General features: G+C 34.6%; 1 protein-coding gene across 1 annotated transcript in view; it reads right to left on the reverse strand.

The window, feature by feature from the left end:
* Nucleotides 1-721: 721 nt before the first annotated feature.
* LOC149785621 (DNA-binding protein RFX6-like) overlaps nt 722-23,433 on the reverse strand; it is a 93,762-nt gene continuing 71,050 nt past the window's right edge. The window contains exons 9-20 of the mRNA XM_089979440.1: nt 22,681-22,794; nt 22,443-22,492; nt 21,237-21,396; nt 20,489-20,630; nt 17,065-17,159; nt 15,084-15,201; nt 14,152-14,271; nt 11,430-11,632; nt 9,562-9,709; nt 8,852-9,160; nt 7,586-7,795; nt 722-7,186 (exon numbers count right to left, since the gene is read on the reverse strand). Of these exons, the coding sequence (XP_089835566.1) occupies nt 7,044-7,186; nt 7,586-7,795; nt 8,852-9,160; nt 9,562-9,709; nt 11,430-11,632; nt 14,152-14,271; nt 15,084-15,201; nt 17,065-17,159; nt 20,489-20,630; nt 21,237-21,396; nt 22,443-22,492; nt 22,681-22,794 (1,812 nt within the window). The 3' untranslated portion in view covers nt 722-7,043. The remainder of the gene's footprint in view (nt 7,187-7,585; nt 7,796-8,851; nt 9,161-9,561; nt 9,710-11,429; nt 11,633-14,151; nt 14,272-15,083; nt 15,202-17,064; nt 17,160-20,488; nt 20,631-21,236; nt 21,397-22,442; nt 22,493-22,680; nt 22,795-23,433) is intronic.

Below are 23,433 nucleotides of genomic sequence, written 5' to 3' on the forward strand. Positions count from 1 at the left end.
TTTCAAATAAAATTTCTAGACATCCATGACTAGGGATGAGTACAGTGACAAAATAATTTCCCTTGAAGTCAGATTTAAAGAATAAAGTTCTTTCATCTTAGAGACCAACTTGTCCCTTTCAGAAACAGACGTAATGCAAATGTATCACATAAATTGTTTATTTATCCAGCAATAATGTTCAAATATTAAAGTAATGGGTTTTTAGTGTTAAACAGTTTATCATAGTATTCCAATATTTACGACGAATGCCTTTTTATACTGAAAATAAAATAAATTCTTTCCTTTGAAAAACAAAGTATAAGTTGATGTCGCTTATTCAATATCTCTTATAATCTTAGATGGCAACCAAAAACTGAAATAAAGAGAAATCTATTACGCATATAACTTTGTAAGCTTTACTTGGATTGATGAACGTGTTTAAAGTATAAGAGTTTCTGCATCAGCTGCTTTTATCTGAGTTGATAAGATTCATCGCTCTTAATTCAATATTACTTGTGTAGAGGCCATATTTCGTGGATTTTGGTGGTTGATAAAACGAATAATTTAAACACCCAAGAGAAAGAAAGCCCCTCCACGTGACCACGAACTGCGAGGAAACAATGAATTGCTTAAAAAATAACTAATGGAATTGCTGAAAAGTATATTTTTACCCTTCAATCGTCCCGAGTGCGGAACCAAATTGAAAAGTTTATCCCTCCCATAAATAATACAAAACCAAATATAGAATTAAAGTCTTTAATTCCTTAATTCCTCATACATTTGCAGCATCTTCTTTAATAAAATGGTGGCATAGTTTGGGTCGTGGTTGACTGATGGATAGAACCAAGTAAACATTTGGCAGATATATACACGTAATATAAATTAAATGAAGACATCAATTAAAATAAAATACATCATTTAAACTTTAGTGGTATTGCTTAGCTTCAAGAGATTAAAGTAGTAAGTGGACATTTAGCGTAAAAATGCACAGTACAATGTCCGTAATGAAATTTCAATAACATTATTAGCAAAAGAATTCATTAAATCGGTATCCACACTATTTGCAAACATATAACTCAGATCAGACAAATGCCATTAAGAAAAATAGGAACGAGACATGACAAGATTTCGTAAAGAGAATTAATCATTATAGCATTATTACATAAAAGCATGTTTTAGAAGCCATTAATGTATATCACTGAGTCGTTTCTTTTCTTTCAGGATAAAATATAAAGTATGCTTTCTTCTACACTACCCTAATATAGTGACGCAAATTTGTAGGGCATTACGGCTTGGACACGTGCTTTACATTTAGCTTTGCAGACATTATTTTTTCGCAAGGGACTGATACATTATAAATCAATAATGCTAAACATGGAAAATATATGGATGAAGTTTCATGGAATATGCATCTACCCAGCCGTCCGTCCATCGATACATGCATATATACATACACGCACACGTATTTGTTCATACTTACATACATATATACATACATGATTTAAAAGACTATGTACATTTGTCAGATCTTTTCCCAGCTCGGAAACATTTTTCATATTTGTTAACAAAACGAAACAATTTGACTAAACTCATCTCCAAAATCCTACATTGAGACTGACAGACACCGATAAAAGTTCAAGTATTTGTGACCTTTGGAATTCCCAGTCCGCTTATGTTAGTAGCCTATCAGATAAAGCGCGTTGCAAATTCGACTTAGGGAGAGTTACCTTTAGTAACGATGTGTTCCGAATGACGTGTGTCACTTTCACAAATCTGAAACTTGTGGTTAGAATGGTGAACCACGATGTGAACAGAGCACCAGCTCTTTGTGGTGTCCATCGTATCTCGATATAGGACTTCTGAGATAAGATTGTTATCAGATTGCACAACGACTATAGCTACAATTAATTGACAATACAGCGATATATACACTGCAGTATTTACTTCATTTAACTAAGATGCACAAATATTGCAGACGAAAGCAAATAAACATAAGCAGATATGTATGAAGCTGGAATGGCGCACATATAAATCTATAGACAGATGGACAAATAGACAGAAAAACTAAGGTAAGGGTTGTACATTTTCATCTTGGAATTCGTGCTGAGACCTAAGGTTAGTTGGAGCTGTCTACTTTGTCGACTTGGATCTTTAAAGATTTTACGATTTTTTAAATATTTTTTTATATTTTTTTATATTTTTTGACAAATGTTTTGCTCATCTATTTCAAGGTCCAAATCGTACTGATTAGGTAACTAATGAGCATGTATTATTAAATATATTTGTGTCTAATCGTCGATTTCATTCATCAAATCAAAAAGTAACGAATTCTGGACACACTTAAATACTCATTGTAGACTTCTTCATTTTCATTTCAGACCCTTTTAGCAGACACTATAACTAGCCTCAGTAATTACTCATTGCGAGTGCTCTCCCTTGGACCGAAAAAGCGAGGTGCCAAATGCATTATAGTGGAGTATGTGCGTAGCCTTTAACGACTCACGGTACTAATTCAGTTACCATGATAAACCTATGCAAACACGATATTAAAAATTCAATAACTTAAAATTATTGAGTGCTCATAATCAAGCCTATATTTATCGGTATAGATGAAACCTGTATGTCAGCTTCTGTGTAGAGGAAAGGATATGAGCCGCGGCATTTTCTGGACCTGCATGTGCTTGAAACATGTGCTTTCATTTCCGCACCAAAGAGTCAGCTGCTAATATTAGTAATGAGTGTTCCAAACTCAAGACTGTTAAAGGACTGAAATTCCATCAATAAAACAATGTCTCTATTTTTTTCCACTTACAACTAGGATAAGCTTTAAAAAGATTCTTTTTCCTACAACATAACTTACATTATTAACCAATCCTGGTCAGCCTAACCCATATATACTCTATTTTATGTTCACCCATTTCCAGGCTGCTTCCCATTTTTTCATACCATTAGTACCGTGTGTCCTTAACGATACCTCAAACTATCAGTGGTTAGATATGCCAACTTAAAGAAATATTCGAAAGATTATGAAATTTAGAGAAACCATAGGTCTTAAGGTTGATGTAAAGGCTGTACATTTTATTTCCATAACCTCGTGTTAGAGATCTTTGTCTTCACGGTGCTTTGATGTGGTTCGCCTCTTACACTAATCGCTGGTCAGCAGTTTAGGCGACCTTTTCTGGTGTCTGACGTCATTGGTCAGGCAAAGTAGGGAGGAGGAGGTTGGCGTGAGTATGTTTAGCTATAATTGATTTACTGATGGGCAAACAGTACTAATTCAATTCATGTGGTAAAACTATCGAAACACCATAGTACTGAAAATGCAATAACTTTAAATTCCTTAAATTCGGGACGAAGCCCACGCCTCACAGCATAAAACTATCCTTGATGAATGCTTCTGTGTTCAGAAAACCACATAAACCTCTGAAGAAATGCTGGCGCTAGTGGGAAGCAGAAAACAGCAGTTGCTTTTGTGACGGCGTCGTAAAGTGTAAGATTTTAGTTCAAAATTTTCCTTTACTTATCTCTTTCATCGATTCTCGTCATAATTCATTATACGATGTGTTTCCTTGCCCCTTTTACCTTGGGGTCAAAAATAAAATTTTAAGGTTTTGTTTTCAAAAACGTTTCATTTACTTATATTTCCTTAACCTAGGAAGGATATTCTTCATATCCCAGATGAATTATTATGAAACATACTCTCGCCCCTTTGATCTTATATTGCAATCCAGGTGTATTAACATAGTTCTGCTTGTCAAAAGTTACTCAGGTCAATGCAACTGGAATCCATGTGTGATAGTATTATTCTGCGTTTCCAAAATTACCCTGGTGATGCTAAAAGATATAGGAATCCATGTGTGATAATATATTTCTGCTCGTCAAAGATTACTTAAGTCAATGTTAAAACACAAGGAAATTCGTGTGTGATAACATATTTCTGCGTTTTAAAAAAATTATTCTGGTAAAAGTTAAAGTATTTTGAAAATCCATGTGTGATAACATATTTCTGCGTGTCAAAGATTACACTAATGAAACTTATAGCATATTAAAATTCAGTGTGACAATAGTAACAACGGTATCTTTTGGGCAACATTTAAGTATGTAAACTAGTTTTAAAAAATAGAAAAACAATATTAAAATAAATAATTATAATAACCGTTTACTTTCTTATCTTCATCTTCACCTATAGATTAATAAATATTATCCTCGTGGTATTATACAATAAATCAAAGGTCACGTGACAGTCTATGCATGTCTTACTTTATAACTGGAGATTTTTGTTTCTGAAGTTCTAAAACATTCTCTGAACGAAATTGGAGTGAGGGTAGAGGTCTTACAGTTATTAGGGCTTTTTCTGCGTTAAGTAATCGTGTTAGGATCCGAAGTGGTTAAGTTGGAATTATGTTTCAAACACAGTTAAAATATATCAGATTGGCGTGATAAAGTTTCAAGTATTTTTCAAACACAGTTAAAATATATCAGTTGGGCGACAATAATTACTCTACACATAGTAACCTGTCTAACATTACTGTACATGTTTGGTAGCAGGCAATACGGTCCTATACAGAACAGTCGTCAAAGTCACAAACAAATTAACAAATTATACCCTCATCCCACCCATTTATAACTTTTTATATTCAAAACTATATATGCTTTCGATATGCATGACCCAGTTCGCACACAAAGAGAAACCGCAGTTTTCGTTATTGGGGTTCCTAAACCAAGCAAATAAAAATAAAACGGAGTGCATAGCAGAACCTTCAATCAATTTCATTTGAGTGTATGATAATAATAGCTTTGAACAAATAATTTTACTTAAATTTTACTTTCATTACCAAGCAAAATCTTGGCCTCTCGAAGCCGTTTATACTCACCTATTTTTGGACTGGTCTTATCGTGTTGTATAGTCAGTACTTCGAGTACTGAAACAAGATAGCATATAGGAGGTCCCTGCTTTCCAGTTTTGCGCGTGAACAAAACAATATTTCAGGTTTACTGATTCTTGCTCGGAACAGATACCTTTGGTCGTAGAGCCAAATCAGGTCAAACTGGTGCTATAAAGTTGAGGTCTATTTCTAAAAGAGTGTTATAAAAAGAGCAGTATTTGAATAACTGTTAACTTTGTGATTTTTTTAAAATAAAAATTAAATGTCTTGGTGTTCGATATTCATAATAAATAAAAGATGGAAATTTGCTGACAATAATTTTTTAAAAAAATCGGATATCTTGAAGAAATTAGACAAATGTTCCAAAATATAGTGTTCAGACCGAATTATTCTGGCGAATCTCGTACGAGTGTAGCACAAAAGTAAGTCTACATTTTCTCAACATAGATACAGATATATAGCCTTAATAATGGATTTTTGACAACTATAACCATGCCTCCACCCCCACCCCCGTTCTCACAGTTGGCCAGTATCCTTTTCCAAAACGAAAAGCGGCTATCTGAAATAGTCGGTATGCAATTCATTCAGCGATAAAGCTGTCTCTCTACGATTTGAAATATTGTCACATGTTATATTTCTACCAATCGTACAGAACCTATACAATATACGTGGCTATTATTTCAAGGCATCCATCCATCCATCCATCTAGCATTGCGATGTACATACATACATTAATTAGAAAATACCAATGTAACAAAACAATTAAAAAATTCTCAAACCAAAACTTATTTGACAAGACGTCATCAGATAATTATTGTCTAATTAAATACAACCGACGTTTCTCCCGAAAAATGCATTGCATTTTATTCTTTCATTTTTTCTCGACAAGTAGAGTTTATCTTTCTAATCATCGCTGCCTCTATTAAAGTTTGTGTAGGCATATCTGGAAAGTGCGTGCTTAATAGTCGCCATCTTTGTTTATGTAATTCCTGATATACCCATGAAAAGCCGGTTCAAGGTCAGAGAACATTTCTAACATTTATAAAATCTGTTTTTGTTTTCTAGTAATATTAAATGCAACTCCAAACATAAGTATAATTAATTTCGTTTGAATTTTGGAAGCCGCAGAACACTTTAAGAGCAAAATATTTATAAACGCTGGAAGTATTTTAGGCAAATATTTAGACTTCTGTATCAAAAAGTTAAAATTAATTATCCAGAAATGGTCACTCTTGCATTACATTATCTATATGAATTCGTGTTTTAATGCATTATTTTGGACAAAAACTGTCTAAACTAAATAAATCTACCGACATTGTGTATTATTTTTATGCCATTTGTGCGTCACTTGCAATCCATGTCTTAGACGAAAAAAGTTAAGACTGGTTCACGAGAATCCGAGACGCAATATTCTTCAAACAAAAGAACAGGCACATCTGATCAAGTTTCGATTGTATTTTGAGGCGTAGACAACTGATTGAATGGTAGATATCTCTGAATGAGGGAAACTTGTCCTTATTTCTCTTCTGTCACTACTTTGTGACCTGACACGATATTCTTCCATAAATAGTTTATGATATTGCAAGTTTTGTTTCCTTTGGAATCTTCTGGAACAGTATCCGATTCCCAAGACTTACACGGTTCAGTTCTGAAAATTATATGACACAGTACTTAAAATTAAAGGGAAAATACAGTCTTGCGCCTGACAGTGCTACTTTTGCTGTGTCCTGTCTCAAAGACGGTGTTGGTACTGAATCAGGGGCACTAACTCATTTACTTGATGGCCAACTTTTGATTGGTGTAGAAAAATCAGCTTGGCTTCATCAATATGTATCGCTGATCACAACGAAAATCAGCTTAAATTGTTTCTCCAAGTAGCCCTTGCTGTTTTAATGACATAATTTTCTTTCAGAATAAAAAAGCTAGCTATCAAACGTTTTCACGTACTTAAAAGTTTAACTGTTTTACATGATACCGTTGCGAACATTCTTTGCACCACAAGTAGAAAGACCAACGATTAAGTATCTCAGTCGTTTCACTTCCACCGAATGCGGTTACCAGTATTTCCGGTAGCTTGTTCCTGCACCTGGCTGTTTTTGCAAACTTCCTTGATAAACATCTGCACTCCTAATATCATCGATATTGCCCCGTTAAACATCTGGACTCTTAATATTACCGCTATTGCCCCGTCATGAACACAGTGCTAATTGAGGGTAGAGGACCCGGATCAGTAAAACTGTGGTGAAGGTCGTGGTCAGGGCCCATCATTCCAGTCATTGCCATGTTTAATAAGTCGTCTGTACCAAGGTTATCATGTAGAACTGAAAGTACATAGAAAGACATTATTTATTTTTTTATTCTGAGAAAGGAGATTTAATATCCATGGAAAGTTATGGAAGTCAAAATGTGTAATTATTTATAAAATCCAGGTCACATTAGTGGTTATAAGAGGTTGGAATCTGTAACCGAGCCAATGGGTATAAGAATTAACGTCAAGTAATACATTTTATATTAATTCATCGAATTTCATGTTACGAGACGCGAATGTCTTCACCATAGTAACAAACAAGTCCCAAGTTTTCTAAGTGCTGCAAGTATATGACGTTTATACCGTACACAGGCAACATTTTAAAATTTCAACAGTAAATACAAAATTATACAACAAACAGGTAATAAACAAAGTATTAAACACAGTAAAGTGAACGCGTGTGCAGGTATACCCTGATGTCTAGGGCTGTGACAGCTGGCGGGGCTGCTGTTGCTAAAGAGATGGGAAGATTCCTTGTGTCTGTGCTGCTTATCCAATATATTCAGGGGATCGTTCAAATCCGAACTGAGGTGCGGCGGGGGAAGGCGCTGCTGGATTACTGGAACATGTTCAACCAATGGCTTTGAAGATTGTGGAAACGTGCTTGGTCCGTAGCCATAATCTGAAATATTGCCAGGAAGAAATCAGCTAAACTGATCTAGGTACCAAAACAAAGGAGTAATTTATTTGGTTGATACAATAGGCATTACAAGTACAGTCATGTATTCGATCGTGGCAAGCGGGTGGATATAACGTTCAATTTCATTTCGGGTATAAATATATATGTATGAATTATATTTTAGCACGTCTAGGACTTTACGTGTACTGTATATACATGTGACTAATTTGGTTTTTATGTTTTTCAGTTTACCGTATATACTCGCTTATCAGACCGTCCAACAGCAGACAGCATAGGCCCTCTTCTGTCTATGGGTCTCTACTGATTACAGACTGCATAGACCCTGAGCTGCCAAGGCAGCATGCAAGGGGAGATCTGGATCTATGCACTGTGCCTTTAGATTCGATTTATATTCGAATATATAGGGTATATGCTACACTATGTTCGTTATATAAGCATACGTGTCAGCTGTTAGCTTTATGTTCAATGTAAATTTGTAAATGTCTTGTTTATAATGCAATTAAAATTCAGCGCAATTTAAAGTTAAGATTTGTTTTGGTACCTTCAAGATGCAAAATCGTCAACCGACATTAGAACCGTTCATAAACAGAGGCAATCACGAAAAACTACAATAAAATTGTTACGTCTTCACGTGTAGATGATAAAATACGGTTGAAAACAAAGTTGTCGAGTTTCTTTGTTTTTGCCTCTTATGTTATAGATTCTGTCATTGCATATGAAATCCTTCATAACACTGTAACACATATTATGGCTAACATGGCATAATATAAAAATGGTCAAACTTGGACGCCTACCGCAAAGGCGTTTACAGCTACCTTCTTTTGAGAATTGCTCTTGCTGAATAAAAGAGATTTCAATTTTGTTAAAATCAAACTACAAGAAACTTTAACGTCAAGAATGAGATTACGGTCTTTTTTTATACAGGTGAAACCAGGAAAGCAGCATCCCTCTCATTTGTTAATTTCGCAATTGAAATCCAATGATGTCTCGTCTAAGTATCGTTACCCGAAAATCTAAGTTAACTAAATTTAGTGTTACCTGTGTTTTGAAACGATGGTTGTGAATTGTGGAATGAGGAATTACTCTGTACAACATTGAAGGCACTTCCATGCTGATGGACATTGGAAGCGGAGAAGCCAGACTGCGATACATTGGGATACGAACTCAACGTATGTCCATTGTAGAAAGGGTCTCCATTGAACTGGGTATCGCCGTAAGGATAGTTCGATTCAAGGTCACCTTTCATCGTGTAAAGACTAGGATTGCCCGGATGTGTCCTGAAGGCACTGGAATATGGAACTCCATAGTTGTTCATGTAGCTGGGATTATGCGATGGATAATCTTGACCTGTACAAATGCAAGACAAGATTGTGACAAATACTTTTTTTCTTAACTATTTACGTATTTCATATGGAATAATGTATACAGATTTCCATCTTATTCACGTGTTGATAGTTTAGGGGCTTGATTCCAATCAGTGATATGTCTTTTTGCATTCTGCTAGTGAAGAAGTCTTCGTTTATTGCAAAATGTCTATACACAGCGCCAAATACTGGCATTAATTTTCAATGAAACGATCCGTTTATCCTATGCAGGTATCGGCCTTGAAGTTTATTCGTTCTAATTGCGATTAATTTGAAAATATAGTGATATAAACTTGTTATCTATAGTGGATTAATGGATATATTATTCAACTCACTTTTTGCGACATGAAGTTTCACATTTTGACAATGGAAGTAATAGCCTACCTAGGTATGGGTATCCGGTTCCTACAAGAGTGGACTGGTTTGTTGTGCCATAGGGCAAATGTGTCTGGTTGATGACTGAGCTTCTCATGGGGTTTACCACAATAGGCGATATGGGAGGTGTCAGCATATGATTTCCGCCATTCATTGCCTGCCGAATACGAAAGGTGTGAACATTTCAGTATACAAAATAAAACGTAGTGAGAAAGACAGGCATTCCTAAAATACTAAGAGACAGAACAGGTCAAAAGAAGCCTTGAGTTTGAAACAAGCCAAGATTAAAACGTACCTTAAAATTGGGGAAAGTTTGACTCTTTTTAAAATGAGAAACATCATTTCGGCAAAAAATTTCATAGTTAAGTTAAATCCTTACACCTAGATAATGGTGAAATGGTTTCACTCTTGACAAACCAGCCAGTAAATATTCTTTACAGCTCCACAAGACCGAGTTAAACTAGTTAGCTGATGAATTAGCCAATGATATTATGGAATAAAAAATACCTTTAATTATTAGGTACCTGATTGTATGAAATAATGGAACAGATCCCAATTAAGTTTCTCTTATCTAATAAATGATGGTGTGCAAACCGACCCAGAAATACAGTATATCATAAATATAGATTTTCAGACAATTTATATGAAAACATAAGTTCAGATTGTAAAAAGAAAAAGAAAGGGAGAAAATTCGATCACAGCTTTCTTGAAAGTTACACCCCTTATACCGTCATCGTTGCATGTTCAAAACGCTTGATATCAGTGCATAGAATTCTTTCTTTCGTATTTCCCTCCACTACGCTGGGGTCATTCGAAGGCTGATAAGTAGTAAGTCTTATAAGTAGTAAGTTTTATAAGTAGTAAGTTTTATAAATAGTAAGTCTTATAAATAGTTGTTGTTGTTGTTGTAGTACTTAACGCCATTTTTCAGCACAAGATAGGCTATACATGGCGACCAGTATAACTGGTGGAGAAAGAACCATGGAAAACCCCGGGAAGAACCACCGACCCACGAGAAGCTAATGACAGGCTTTCTCACATGCCCACGTTAGCCGGGCCTGAGACTCGAACCGACGCAGACAGAGGTGAGATGGCAGTGATCCGGAACGGTGAGCGCTTTAGACCACTCGGCCACTCGGGGTCCCCTTATAAATAGTAAGTGTTATAAGTAGTAAGTCTTATAAGTAATAAATCTTATAAGTAGTACGTCTTGTAAGTAGTAAGTCTTATAAGTAGTAAGTATTTTAAGTAGGAAGTCTTAGCACGCGTTACTAAAGTCAAAACTAATGTATATACACTATATGTAAAATAAAAATAAAAAATAGAAGCATATAAACCATTTACAATATAATACTTTTCCCTGCACTGATTTACACCATAATGAATTTTGTAATGACAATAGTCCGTCAACCAATCAACAGCTTCACCAGATGTTTTGTATGTCTTGTTTTTTGACGTAACTATCATTCATTACCTGACCCTCCATAATTCATGGGAGTGAGTCGAGATTCTGGTTGAACGAGATCGTCTATTTCCGATACAAATATATACACATTTTCTATGCGGATTCGGTCTTAGCAGTCTAAGATTAAATGTTTTTGCTCACTGTCCACTGGAAACAGCCCCATTAAAAAAAGATTCTTGCCAGATTCGTCGATATATTCTCTTGGCGGCGATCTCACTGATTCACCTGATTGTATGAGGTCACACAGAAAACTGCAACGACGATCTATCCGGCGGTATGGAAGAAATCTTTTTCAAATGACTATGGACAAAATACCCATTGATAGCTGAAATGGGCATATATTTCTTAAAGGCTTCTCAAAATTTTTAGTCTCTTGTTCGAGTACATTTTGTAAATAAAATATAAAAATTACCTGAGACATTGCAGTTAGAGACCCCAGTGGATTGGGATACAAGTCCTTTTCCCCCGTTGGATAAGGAGGGAAGGATCCATTAAATTGCTGATTCATAAAGTCCTCTTTTTTCACTCCTCCGCCATTTCCATTCTTTGGAATACGGTTGGCAAGGAAACAGGTGCTAGGTGTAGTGGAAAGATTTGGCCTGACCCCTGTATCATCTATGTGATTAAAAAATTAAGTACATGATAATATGTTCTGCTACGAGAAAGGTTTCCACAAAAAAATCACAACGAAACACAAACAAAACAAAAGCAATTGGAACAAGAATTCATCAACTGGACTGAATATCTTCTAGACGAAAAGGAATTTCCAAGAATTCAATATAAGACCGTTTCTATATTTAAACTGTTTAGTGTTGAAACTATGATATTTTTCAGCGATAGCTAAATTTTCAAATTAGCTGCTGTAATACATATACTGAAAATTAGCCTGGTACAATTTTCCTTTAGGACAAAATATACATCATTAGAAGTCTTTCTTTGTGAAAACCACATGATGAGCATCCATCCAGGTTTGCAGCGACAACATTTTTAAGACAGTTAATGTGGCAGCCATATTGGATGTATGACTGGCACCATTGTCATTTATGACCAGCTAGGTATAATATGAAGGATAATGGTGAAAACCCCATTTTGATGTAGCCACCCATTGAGGAGGGACAGATATAACCACATTTTCAAGATATGATTTTCCATTTAGTAGTAGCAATAATACGATTTTCACGATGGCTGCAGTGGTGGCAATACTGGGCATCAGATTGGTACCTTTTTAATCTAAGACCAACTGGACACCATAAGGAGTTTGTTTTAAAATGAAAACCTCATGTTGATATAAGCATCCATTCAGGAGTAACGATAACACTATTTTCAAGATAGGTGTTATGTAGCGGTCAAAATAACTGTAAGTAAGGATAGCTAACGAGGACTTTTGCCGTGAATTATCCTAAACAGAAACTGCTTTGGAGGTTTACCGTGCATTGACAATTGCCTTGGAGGTTTACCGTGCATTGACAATTGCCTTGGAGGTTTGACGTGTACTAGCCTATGTAGAAACTACCTTAGTGGTCTGCCGTGCATTAACATGTATTGATAAGTGTCTTGGAGGTTTCTCGTGCATTAACCTACATTGATAAATACCTTGTAAGTATGCATTGAATTAACCTATATTGGTATAATAATAATAATAATAATAATAATAATAATAATAATAGTAATAACAATAATAATAATAATAATGAGCACTTTGTATGGCGCCTAATCTTTAGAAGCTCTAAGCGCTTTACAACATTAGATAATACATATAACATAAAAGATATATATAATGATATTATTACAGAAAACAAACACCATGAAATTATAAAATATAAAAACATGCTGTAAATATTTAAGGTTGGGAACATTACTAGGTCTTTAAGTTTGTTCTTGCAGTCGAAAAAAAGTGAGTTTTAAGAGCGCTCTTGAATGGGATCACTGTATATTTGCCTTGGAGTTTCGCTGCGCATTAACCTATATTGATAAATGCCTTGGAAGTTTGCCGGACATTAAGCTATACTGCAAAACTTATTTGGAGGTTTGCCGTATATCAACCTATAGTGATAAATGCCTTGGAGGTTTGCCGTGTATTAACCTATATTGAGAAATGCCTTGGAAGTTTGCCGTGTATTAGCCTATATTGATAAATGCCTTGGAGGTTTGACGTGCATTAACCTATAGTAATTATTGCCCTGGAGCTTTGCCGTGTATTAACATATAGTGATAAATGCCTTGGAGGTTTGCTGTGCATTAACCTATATAGATACATGCCTTGGAGGTTTGCCGTGTAATAACCAATAGTGATACATGCCGTGGAGGTTTGCCGTGTATTAACCTATATTGATAAATGCCTTGGAGGTTTGTAGTGCATTAACCTGTATTGATAAATGCCTTGGAGGTCTGCCGTGTATTAACCTATACTGATAAATGCCTTGGAGGTTTGCAGTGCATTAACCTATACTGATCAATGCATTGGAGGTCTGCCGTGTATTAACCTATATTGATCAATGCATTGGAGGTCTGCCATGTATTAACCTATATTGATAAATGCCTTGGAGGTTTGCAGTGCATTAATCTATATTGATAACTCCGTTAGAGGGTTTTGAAGTGATGCTGTATTTAACAACTTTGTGCCATACCGAAGGGACAACACCTGCACCAAAAATTACAGTAATAATAATAATAATAATCATCATCATCATCATCATCATCATCATTATTATTGAAAAAGGAAACAACAGTGTTGTTGTTGTTCAGAATCTATTCAATGGAACCAAGGCTGGGAAACCGAAAACTGCTGAGTTTTGAAAGCTTGTTCTTTTCTTAGTTTAATCACATTAAAGGTTGTATCAGACGAAAGACACTAACAATTTTTACGGCATCGAAATTTTTTCCAATTATATTTTGTCAAATTTGTTTACAATATGAATTTTCTTCAATAACTGGTAGCAGGATTAAAAGTTATTAGAAACAAGTTAGCGTTTTGTTCATCAGGTACAAAGAGAAAATGACGAAAAGTTATTAGCATTATTCTTTTGTTTACCAGATAGTTGTTAACTACAGTTATAAAGGTAGAATGATAGAGTATAAAGAAGAGGAAAATGGAGTAAACATAAGTAGATCAGAGTTTATTTCAAGTGACCCACCTGTTTTTGTATTTTTCTCAAGTAAAGCCTGAATTTCAGCTTCTTTTTCGTTATGAAGTTGAGATTCCACTGCATGCAGGACATATTCGTCGAGTAACATCCGAACCAGATGGAACGAGGCTAATATATAATTGGAATACTTTGTTATTATCATCAAGATATGGGTAGGGTTAGTAACATCCGAACCAAATAGAACGAGACTAATAGATGTTATTATCATCAAGATATGGGGTAGGGTTAGTAACATCCGAACCAAATGGAACGAGACTAATAGATAATTGGAATACTTTGTTATTATCATCAAGATATGGGGTAGGGTTAGTAACATCCGAACCAAATAGAACGAGACTAATAGATAATTGGAATACTTTGTTATTATCATCAAGATATGGGGTAGGGTTAGTAACATCCGAACCAAATAGAACGAGACTAATAGATAACTGGAATACTTTCTTGATATAATCAAAATATGGGAAAGGTTTCGAAACATCAACATGTAAGCTATAACTATTAGATCCTAGTTTTAATTTAATTAACAAAGTATATCTTAGTACATAAAATATTCATATCATATATACTATAGTTATATTAGTAACAATTCCGCACTCATAATTGATATGGCTACAGTAATGAGAATTACTTAGTAGGTACAAGTTGCATTCATGCTTCTATATTTTCCATTTTAAACGTTTGGATGTTCAACATTAAAAAACAAAGGAATGTTCACGTACAATATTCACCAATGATGAATTTGAACTATTCCACGAAAATTATAACATATTCAGTCATGATTATTCTGGTATTATTTAAAAGAAAGATTTCCATTTTTCCGAAAATCCGGAATGAATGATGACCTTATATCTTGAAATAATATTTCTGAGCTGTGTATTCTGCTAATTTATGTATTAATCGGATGCTTTAGAAACACTTACCAAAAGCTTGAGCATTATTCAGAGTTAGGTTGTGCATCACACGTGCACCAAAGAATGACCATTTCAGCAGAAATTCTTGAGCACGCTTCTTGAAGGTTCGCCCATTTTGTTTACTGGGCTGCAATGGCACAGACGTATAAATATATATATATATATATATATATATATATATATATATATATATATATATATATATATATATATATATATATATATATATATATAGAGAGAGAGAGAGAGAGAGAGAGAGAGAGAGAGAGAGAGAACGGAAAGTGCTATACCTGGATTATACAGGAGAATGCTTGATAATACTAAGCAGAATTAATATTTAATGCAAATAATACTATCATACAGAATCGAGAGTTTGCAAATTATATATATATATATATATATATATATATATATATATATATATATATATATATATATATATATATATATATATATATATATATATATATATATATATATATCTTACAATGTAATTGTGGGATATTGTCTATACTTTACCATCTCCTATAACATTTATCCTGGACATTGTCGACATTGTTCCATCTCTTACATTGTATATGCTGGATATTGTCTACATTGTTCCATCTCTTACAATGTATATGCTGGATATTGTCTACATTGTTCCATCTCCTATAACATTTATCCTGGATATTATCTACATTGTTCCATCTCCTATAACATTTATCCTGGATATTATCTACATTGTTCCATCTCCTATAACATTTATCCTGGATATTGTCTACATTGTTCCATCTCTTACAGTGTATATGCTGGATATTGTCTACGTTGTCCAATCTCCTATAACATTTATCCTGGATACTGTCTTCATTGTTCCATCTCTTACAATGTATATGCTGGATATTGTCTACATTGTCCAATCTCCTATAACATTTAACCTGGATACTGTCTTCATTGTTCCATCTCTTACAATGTATATGCTGGATATTGTCTACATTGTTCCATCTCTTACAGGGTATATGCTGGATATTGTCTACATTGTTCCATCTCTTACAGGGTATATGCTGGATATTGTCCACATTGTTCCATCTCTTACAATGTATATGCTGGATATTGTCTACATTGTTCCATCTCCTATAACATTTATCCTGGATATTATCTACATTGTTCCATCTCCTATAACATTTATCCTGGATATTGTCTACATTGTTCCATCTCTTACAGTGTATATGCTGGATATTGTCTACGTTGTCCAATCTCCTATAACATTTATCCTGGATACTGTCTTCATTGTTCCATCTCTTACAATGTATATGCTGGATATTGTCTACATTGTTCCATCTCTTACAGGGTATATGCTGGATATTGTCCACATTGTTCCATCTCCTATAACATTTATCCTGGATATTGTCTACATTGTTCCATCTCTTACAGTGTATATACTGGATATTGTCCACATTGTTCCATCTCTTACAGTGTATATGCTGGATATTGTCTACATTGTTCCATCTCCTATAACATTTATCCTGGATATTATCTACATTGTTGCATCTCCTATAACATTTATCCTGGATATTGTCTACATTGTTCCATCTCTTACAGTGTATATGCTGGATATTGTCAATATTGTTCAATCTCTTATAACATTTATCCTGGATATTGTCTTCATTGTTCCATCTCTTACAATGTATATGCTGGATATTGTCCACATTGTTCCATCTCTTACAGTGTATATACTGGATATTGTCTACACTGTTCCATCTCTTACAGTGTATATGCTGGATATTGTCCACATTGTTCCATCTCTTACAATGTATATGCGGGATATTGTCTACAGTTTACCAACTCCTGCGACATTTATAGAGGATATTTTCTACCGCGTACCATCTCCAACAATACATATGCTGGATATTATTTGTTGAGTATCAGAATATGGTTAGTGAGGAAATGAAATTGAATAGCAAAGTTAGGTCAAAGCGCAGATTACAGGTGCAATATGTTATAGCATTACCTTAATAATTTTTTGCTCAACCACGGAATCTATCCATTCTATGAACGCTTCAACCGTTGCTTGTTTCCTCAAGATGTCTTTGAACTCCCGTAAAACTGAAATTTAAATTCATTGCAATAGTAAAGCGTTTGCGTAGATAGAGTAAAAAAAAAGTCCGAAAAAATAAAACAGAAACAAAAACAACAACAGCAAAAATCCACAAAACATTTTGTAAACCTTTGTAATAGCACAAATCGGATGATTTTGTCTTAGAATGATTTCCTCGCGTATCTTAACTTAAATTATTGCATCCAATAGTGACAATAAATACAAATATAAGAGGGAAGCTTGTCTTGAAGACAAACCAGGTGAAAACTGGTTTGCCTAGTCATCTAAACCTTTTAACAGAAACTATGACAATACCAATCTTTTAAAGCCATGTTTTGTTTGCGTCATAGAGTGGATATCTAGATGTGAAATGTCTTGTTGCACGCTATCCCCTTTGAAAACCCTTAAGCATTGTTGTATCTGATACAGAAACCTGAGCTAAGCAAATACTAAATTATAGGTTCCCGTATATAAAACATAAAGGAGATATCTACGATGACCACACATTTGTTTTATAAGCAGGTATCTTAGATACATTAGAAACCGATTTCCGTATGCTAGTAACATGAAACGTCTATAATTTATAAAATCTCTTATTTGATGGATATTTGGAAAATGCAACCTTGAACGCTGTAGTTTTTTTCTTCTTCTTTCTAACGGTAGAAAATGTCAAATTTATACTGGATGGCGTTCCTGGAAATGTACCTACCATGAACGTTTATAATCTACGTTGTTGGCTCTGTACTTTTTGAATATATAAGTATTTATCTGTACTTACTGAATATAAGTATTTATCTGTACATATTGAATATAAGTACTTCTCTCTATGTGAAGGTGCAAATTTCTGTCGATCTACGAAAAGCAAATTAGTCTGGGCCAGAGAACAATTAATTAGATTTATGGGGACAGGCGCTTGTTAAATCGCAATACTGCAGTGATTCCAAATGTCTGGTCGGTAGTGGTAGAGATTTGTAAATTAAGCATTTGTTTACTTAACCGCGAGACGGACTATTAGGGACACGGCTAACTTCGATCTCATAGTGGAACTGTCGAAATTTAAAATTTCCCAAAACCTTTAGTCGAAAATTTTGGAAGTCAAGTTGACCCCAATTTTGGCGCCTAGAGGAAAAGGCGACAAATATATTTCATCCTGACTGGTTACGCAACATAGTGTCGTGTTTCCCACACGAAATTTCCTAGCTGTGAATATCTCCCCCCCCCCTCAAAAAATCTAATTAGTCTAAGCTTTGCTGCAAGAGTAAAGGTACTGGAGACTCCGAGAGTCAATTTGGAAGAAATCCTCTCGTAAAACATTTGTCCAATGGACCGGATGTCTGGAAGGTCGACGGACACAATTTTGGCGGTAGAAGCGAGAAACGCTTAGCACAAATGTGGAAGATAGCTCTTCAGACGTATTCCCAGAAGTATCCTCAGATGTACCTACGCACTGACGTATCTACATGCTTACATATCCACCTACCCACACAAAGTTTGAGGGCCGAAAGGAGGCGAGACAGTAGGGAGGTTGGAGGTGAAAAAGAAAGGAAAAAGGCGAAAGGACAGACAATAGCTACAGTAAAATTGGAGTGAAACAGAGATAAGCAGGTTAGGCAACTGTACAAGGCAACGACTTCGATTGTTCATTCGATCGTATGATGAACTAATTCTATCAGTAAAACAGATCGGTTATTCTATTTTTATAAATATATTTGTGTTTTGAAATTCGGTGAAAAATTTATTCCAAGAAGAAGTGTATCTTCCTAATGTATTGTGTTATCACCATTGTTTATGTAATTGATTACATTTTGATTTTCTATGTACGGGGACTCTAGTTGTTCTGTTCTATATATCTGCCCAGATCTCTATTTCTTCTACCTATAAGTTTACTCGATCCGGGCAATAACACCGAGGGCGATCATCTCCTAGATAACGAGAACCGAATAAAGCGGACACCTTGAACGAAGGTACAATCCGCCAATCAACCTACACCCTTTACAAAGAGTGGGAGTGAAATTTTCACGCTGTACTTATTGAATATAAGTACTTATCTGTACTTATTAAATATAAGTACTTATCTGTACTTATTAAATATAAGTACTTAAATGTACTTATTAAATATAAGTACTTAAATGTACTTATTAAATATAAGTAATTATCTGTACTTATTGAACATAAGTACTTATCTGTACTTATTAAAAATAAGTACTTATCTGTACTTATTAAATATAAGTACTTGTCTGTACTCATTAAATATAAGTAATTATCTGTACTTATTAAATATAAGTACTTATCTGTACTTATTAAATGTAAGTACTTATCAGTACTTATAAAATATAAGTACTTATCTGTACTTATTAAATATAAGTAATTATCTTACTTATTGAATATAAGTACTTATCTGTACTTATTAAATATGAGTACTTCTCTGTACCTATGGAATATAATTACTTAAATGTGCTTAGTGGATATGAGTACTTCTCCTTACTAAATGAATATAATTTATTTTTAATTAAGCAAATCTTGAATACATTTTGTTACTCTAATTTATTCGCCCTTGGATTATGGTGTGAATAAGTCATAGGGATGGTTCGGTTCTTCCAATTTGATGGGACAGTAGTAATTATTTTCAGGCAGTGGCACCAAAATTACAGTTTGGCTCAATCTCTTTTGGCAAGAATTTGGAATTCAGATTTTTCTTGACCATTTTATAGAACATAGTTTGATTCGTCCACTTCAGATGACATTGAGAACCGTGATAAAATATACACGGGGGCTCATACTTCGTTCAGTTCCTGAGGAATATAAATACCTTGTTGGCATGGCACTTGAAGCAGCAAATACTACAATCAAACATTCTCAACAGTTTAAATATTTTTCTGTCATTCTGAAAGTTATTTTAATATTTCTGTCATTCTGAAAGTTATTACTAACTGAACCAATTAGCTGGCATTGCATCATATCTTTTGCCTAAGAAATCCATTGCTAAATTTTGCATTAGGCCTAAACAGAAAATAACATGTTTATTTAGTTCAGCCTCTCTTTTTTATGTTGCATGAAAAAGAAAACAGGTTCGATTCAGCTGGTTCCAGAAAGGTAATTTGAGCGAAACATTGACGTCAATGCATAACGTAAACAAGACAGCCTTGAGACATCTAATCTAATAACTAATATACTGGCGTTGGTCAGAAGTGTGGAAAGACGATGGAAATAATAAGGGAATTAAATAGTGTAGTGGTGTCTCACAAAGAATTGGCTCTTAATACAGACATATAGTAAAAGGTTAAAGATTAATACAGTAAAGAAATTATAATCGTGTTGAATTTTTTTTTAAACTCACATTCAGCATTCAGTTCTAGTTCAGGTTCTCCATCATTGTTGGTATTCAGAGCGTGAGACCCAATGCTGTTTAGATCAATTCTATCTACATCCGCAATCATTTGGTTTACTAACTGAGCATCATACAACACTGGTCGTGCAGTCTGAAATAAGATTTGTTATATACGTCAGACTATCAATAGGTACAATTTAATCCCATATAAAACAAATATTAAAGGCATCTAAGAGGACCGCAGAGGCTCAATGGTCCTGATGTTGAGCACGTGACATGAATATGCGGATTCGATTCCCAGTATGAGATAGAGCAAACACATTTTGTGTGACGTGTAGAAAAAGAACACACGTTTGTATGGGCTGCTGCTCTATCGAAATAGTTAAATAAATAAAACACATCTACACAACTGTCTTGAAGATTCCTCCATGATGTACTATGTCCATCTTATGATCATTCTTCTTCTTGGCGCGAAGGAAGACATTTAACCTGTCTGTAAGGTCCCTCACGAGGCTTACAAGCACTAGACTTGATGAATAGATAGCTATAGATGACGGGCGTCAAACGTTGCAACTTTCTTAGCGTCTAAAATATACACATCGCTGCTGTATAGATGTGATCACTCTTCAAGCTTTAATTTAAACAGAAATAGTGTGTGCTGCGCAAACCTTTTTATGGAAGAGGATCTGAAATATTTCCTTGAATTATATCAATGCAAAGTCTGTTTTCATGTTAACAAAATAATAATAATACAGACCTGTGCGAGATGCAAAAAGGATGTCTGTCTCTTAAGAGCCTGGGCAAAGGTTCTAGCAACGGGAAGTTTACACTGGCACAGTAACTCGGGTAGGTTATCCAACGCTGATTTGACCCAGTTCTCCCAATGCCTTGCAAAATTTCTGATATCACAAAGTAACCTGTTCCCATAAAGAAAAGAGTATGTATAGATATCACCAAAAATGAACAGGAAAATAAATAAATAAATGAGACGATAAGATTAAAGAAAAGACGTAAGACGACCACCAATGACATTATTATGATGTAGGTTTAATTACTCTTGAACTAAAATATAAATGCTAAAACATGTTGGTACCGGTTTCCCAAGAAGTTCAAAGGAAACAAAATAGGAACGAAGACCAACAGAGCATTTATCATACAATGGCACACATCTCTAACGCGGTGCGAGGATAATTCGTAAAGCTTCCGATATATAGAGCCGTGTCTACTTCTATATTTCATGCTTCAATGCAGCAAGATACAATTCGAGCGTGCTCTAGCAAGTAAAACCCTGATATATTTTATGGTAACTCAATAAGAGCTAACAAAATCAATAGCTGCAAAGTTAGCAGTTCTCTGCAATCAATGAAGTAATACTCTTGCATCCTCCAGTTCATTCTGAGTGATACAAAGTTAAATATTTTATTTCCTTACTCATGTCACCGTGAACAAAGGAACATCAAAACAAATCAATGGAATCTCACTGACGCAAGAATTAAAATATTTTCAAATGTAAGGAGATTAAACATTTAGCAAGTTTTAAAAAATCTTATGCGACGAGTGTAACCTTTTGGCCATAGCTGCAAAGTTAGCAGTTCTCTGCAATCAAGACACGTAGCTCCTCAACACTCGTGGAAGATAAGTTAGCAGTACAGGTCAATGCTCAGCATAAGTGTTTCTTTGTATTTCGGCTCTTTCGTTAACTGGATATGAATGGAAAATTATAGTCTGCTTTCCTATTTCAAAATACACGTTTAGGCCCTGGTGATCAATGCATACATATCAACGTAGAGGAAAAAGATACGAAGGAGTAAGATGGTCATCATTTGTAATGGCGATCAGTATAGAACAGTTTTAAAATGAGAACTGGAAGCAATGTCAATGAAACAATAAATGCATTCAAATTTTGATGCATGAATAGAAGTAACCATATAAAGGTGTAAATGATTTACTCGGGGTAACTTACGTTTCTGGCATTTCCTGCATGGTAGCAGGTATTAGAACCTCTGTCAACACCTGTAAAATAAAATTATTTATCCATTACTTAAATCAATGAAACATAACAAGATAAACATAAAATGTTCGATAAGTCTAAATCAATCCACATTATAACCCTACTTAATATATTCAGTGAGTTGGAACAAAAGAATTGATAAGTAAACGTTGTTCTCTACAATACCAGTACGAGACTGGGGTGAACCTACCTTATATAGTATAGAGTCACAGACACAAATTATGTCGATAATCACTTGATTATCCACCAGGGGGAGCAAGTGTTCAGGAAGCCCTTGCCAGAAATGCAACAGAAAATTTTGGATCTGAAACAGAAAATATAAAAAATATATATAATTTAGAACAATACAATAAAATAATCAGTGAACGATGATGCTTTCACGAGGCTGTAAAAATGTTCATGGAAGAAATCAAGACAGAACAACAATCGTGAGAAAAGATGGTTAGTCATCATAATTGAAAACAATGGTATAAAATAAAGCATTAACTCCTCAAGCATGTTTCGTAATGGTTTCCGTGGTAACAACACCAAAAGAAAACCAACAATTTTAACAAAAACTACAAAAAAGAAGGCTTGTTCCACATAATTTCTGCTGCTCACTATTCACCAATAAAGTGACCCTTTGTACATTTCTACTATATTATTATGATACGAGATACAACATTCTCCTAAAGAGTTACAAGACTAATCCTTTTAACGCATGCGTACTGCACGTCAAGGATAAAGGGCATTTCGATGTAGAAAAGCAGTCTATAAAAAAGCAGTTTGCATACACGATTTTGATACACCTTGGACATATACTGTAGCACGGCTACTAGTACAGTTATTAAATAGTCGATTCCTGTGTAATGGTTTTAATTCAACTTCAGAAATACTGTTCACAGGAAATGACTGTTTGGTCTGTTCTATACTCTACATAAAAAATTATGGTAAGAGATTCAAT

Source organism: Sinohyriopsis cumingii, chromosome 13, assembly GCF_028554795.1.
Source record: "Sinohyriopsis cumingii isolate HCF-2022 chromosome 13, ASM2855479v2, whole genome shotgun sequence".
NCBI lineage: Eukaryota > Metazoa > Mollusca > Bivalvia > Unionida > Unionidae > Sinohyriopsis > Sinohyriopsis cumingii.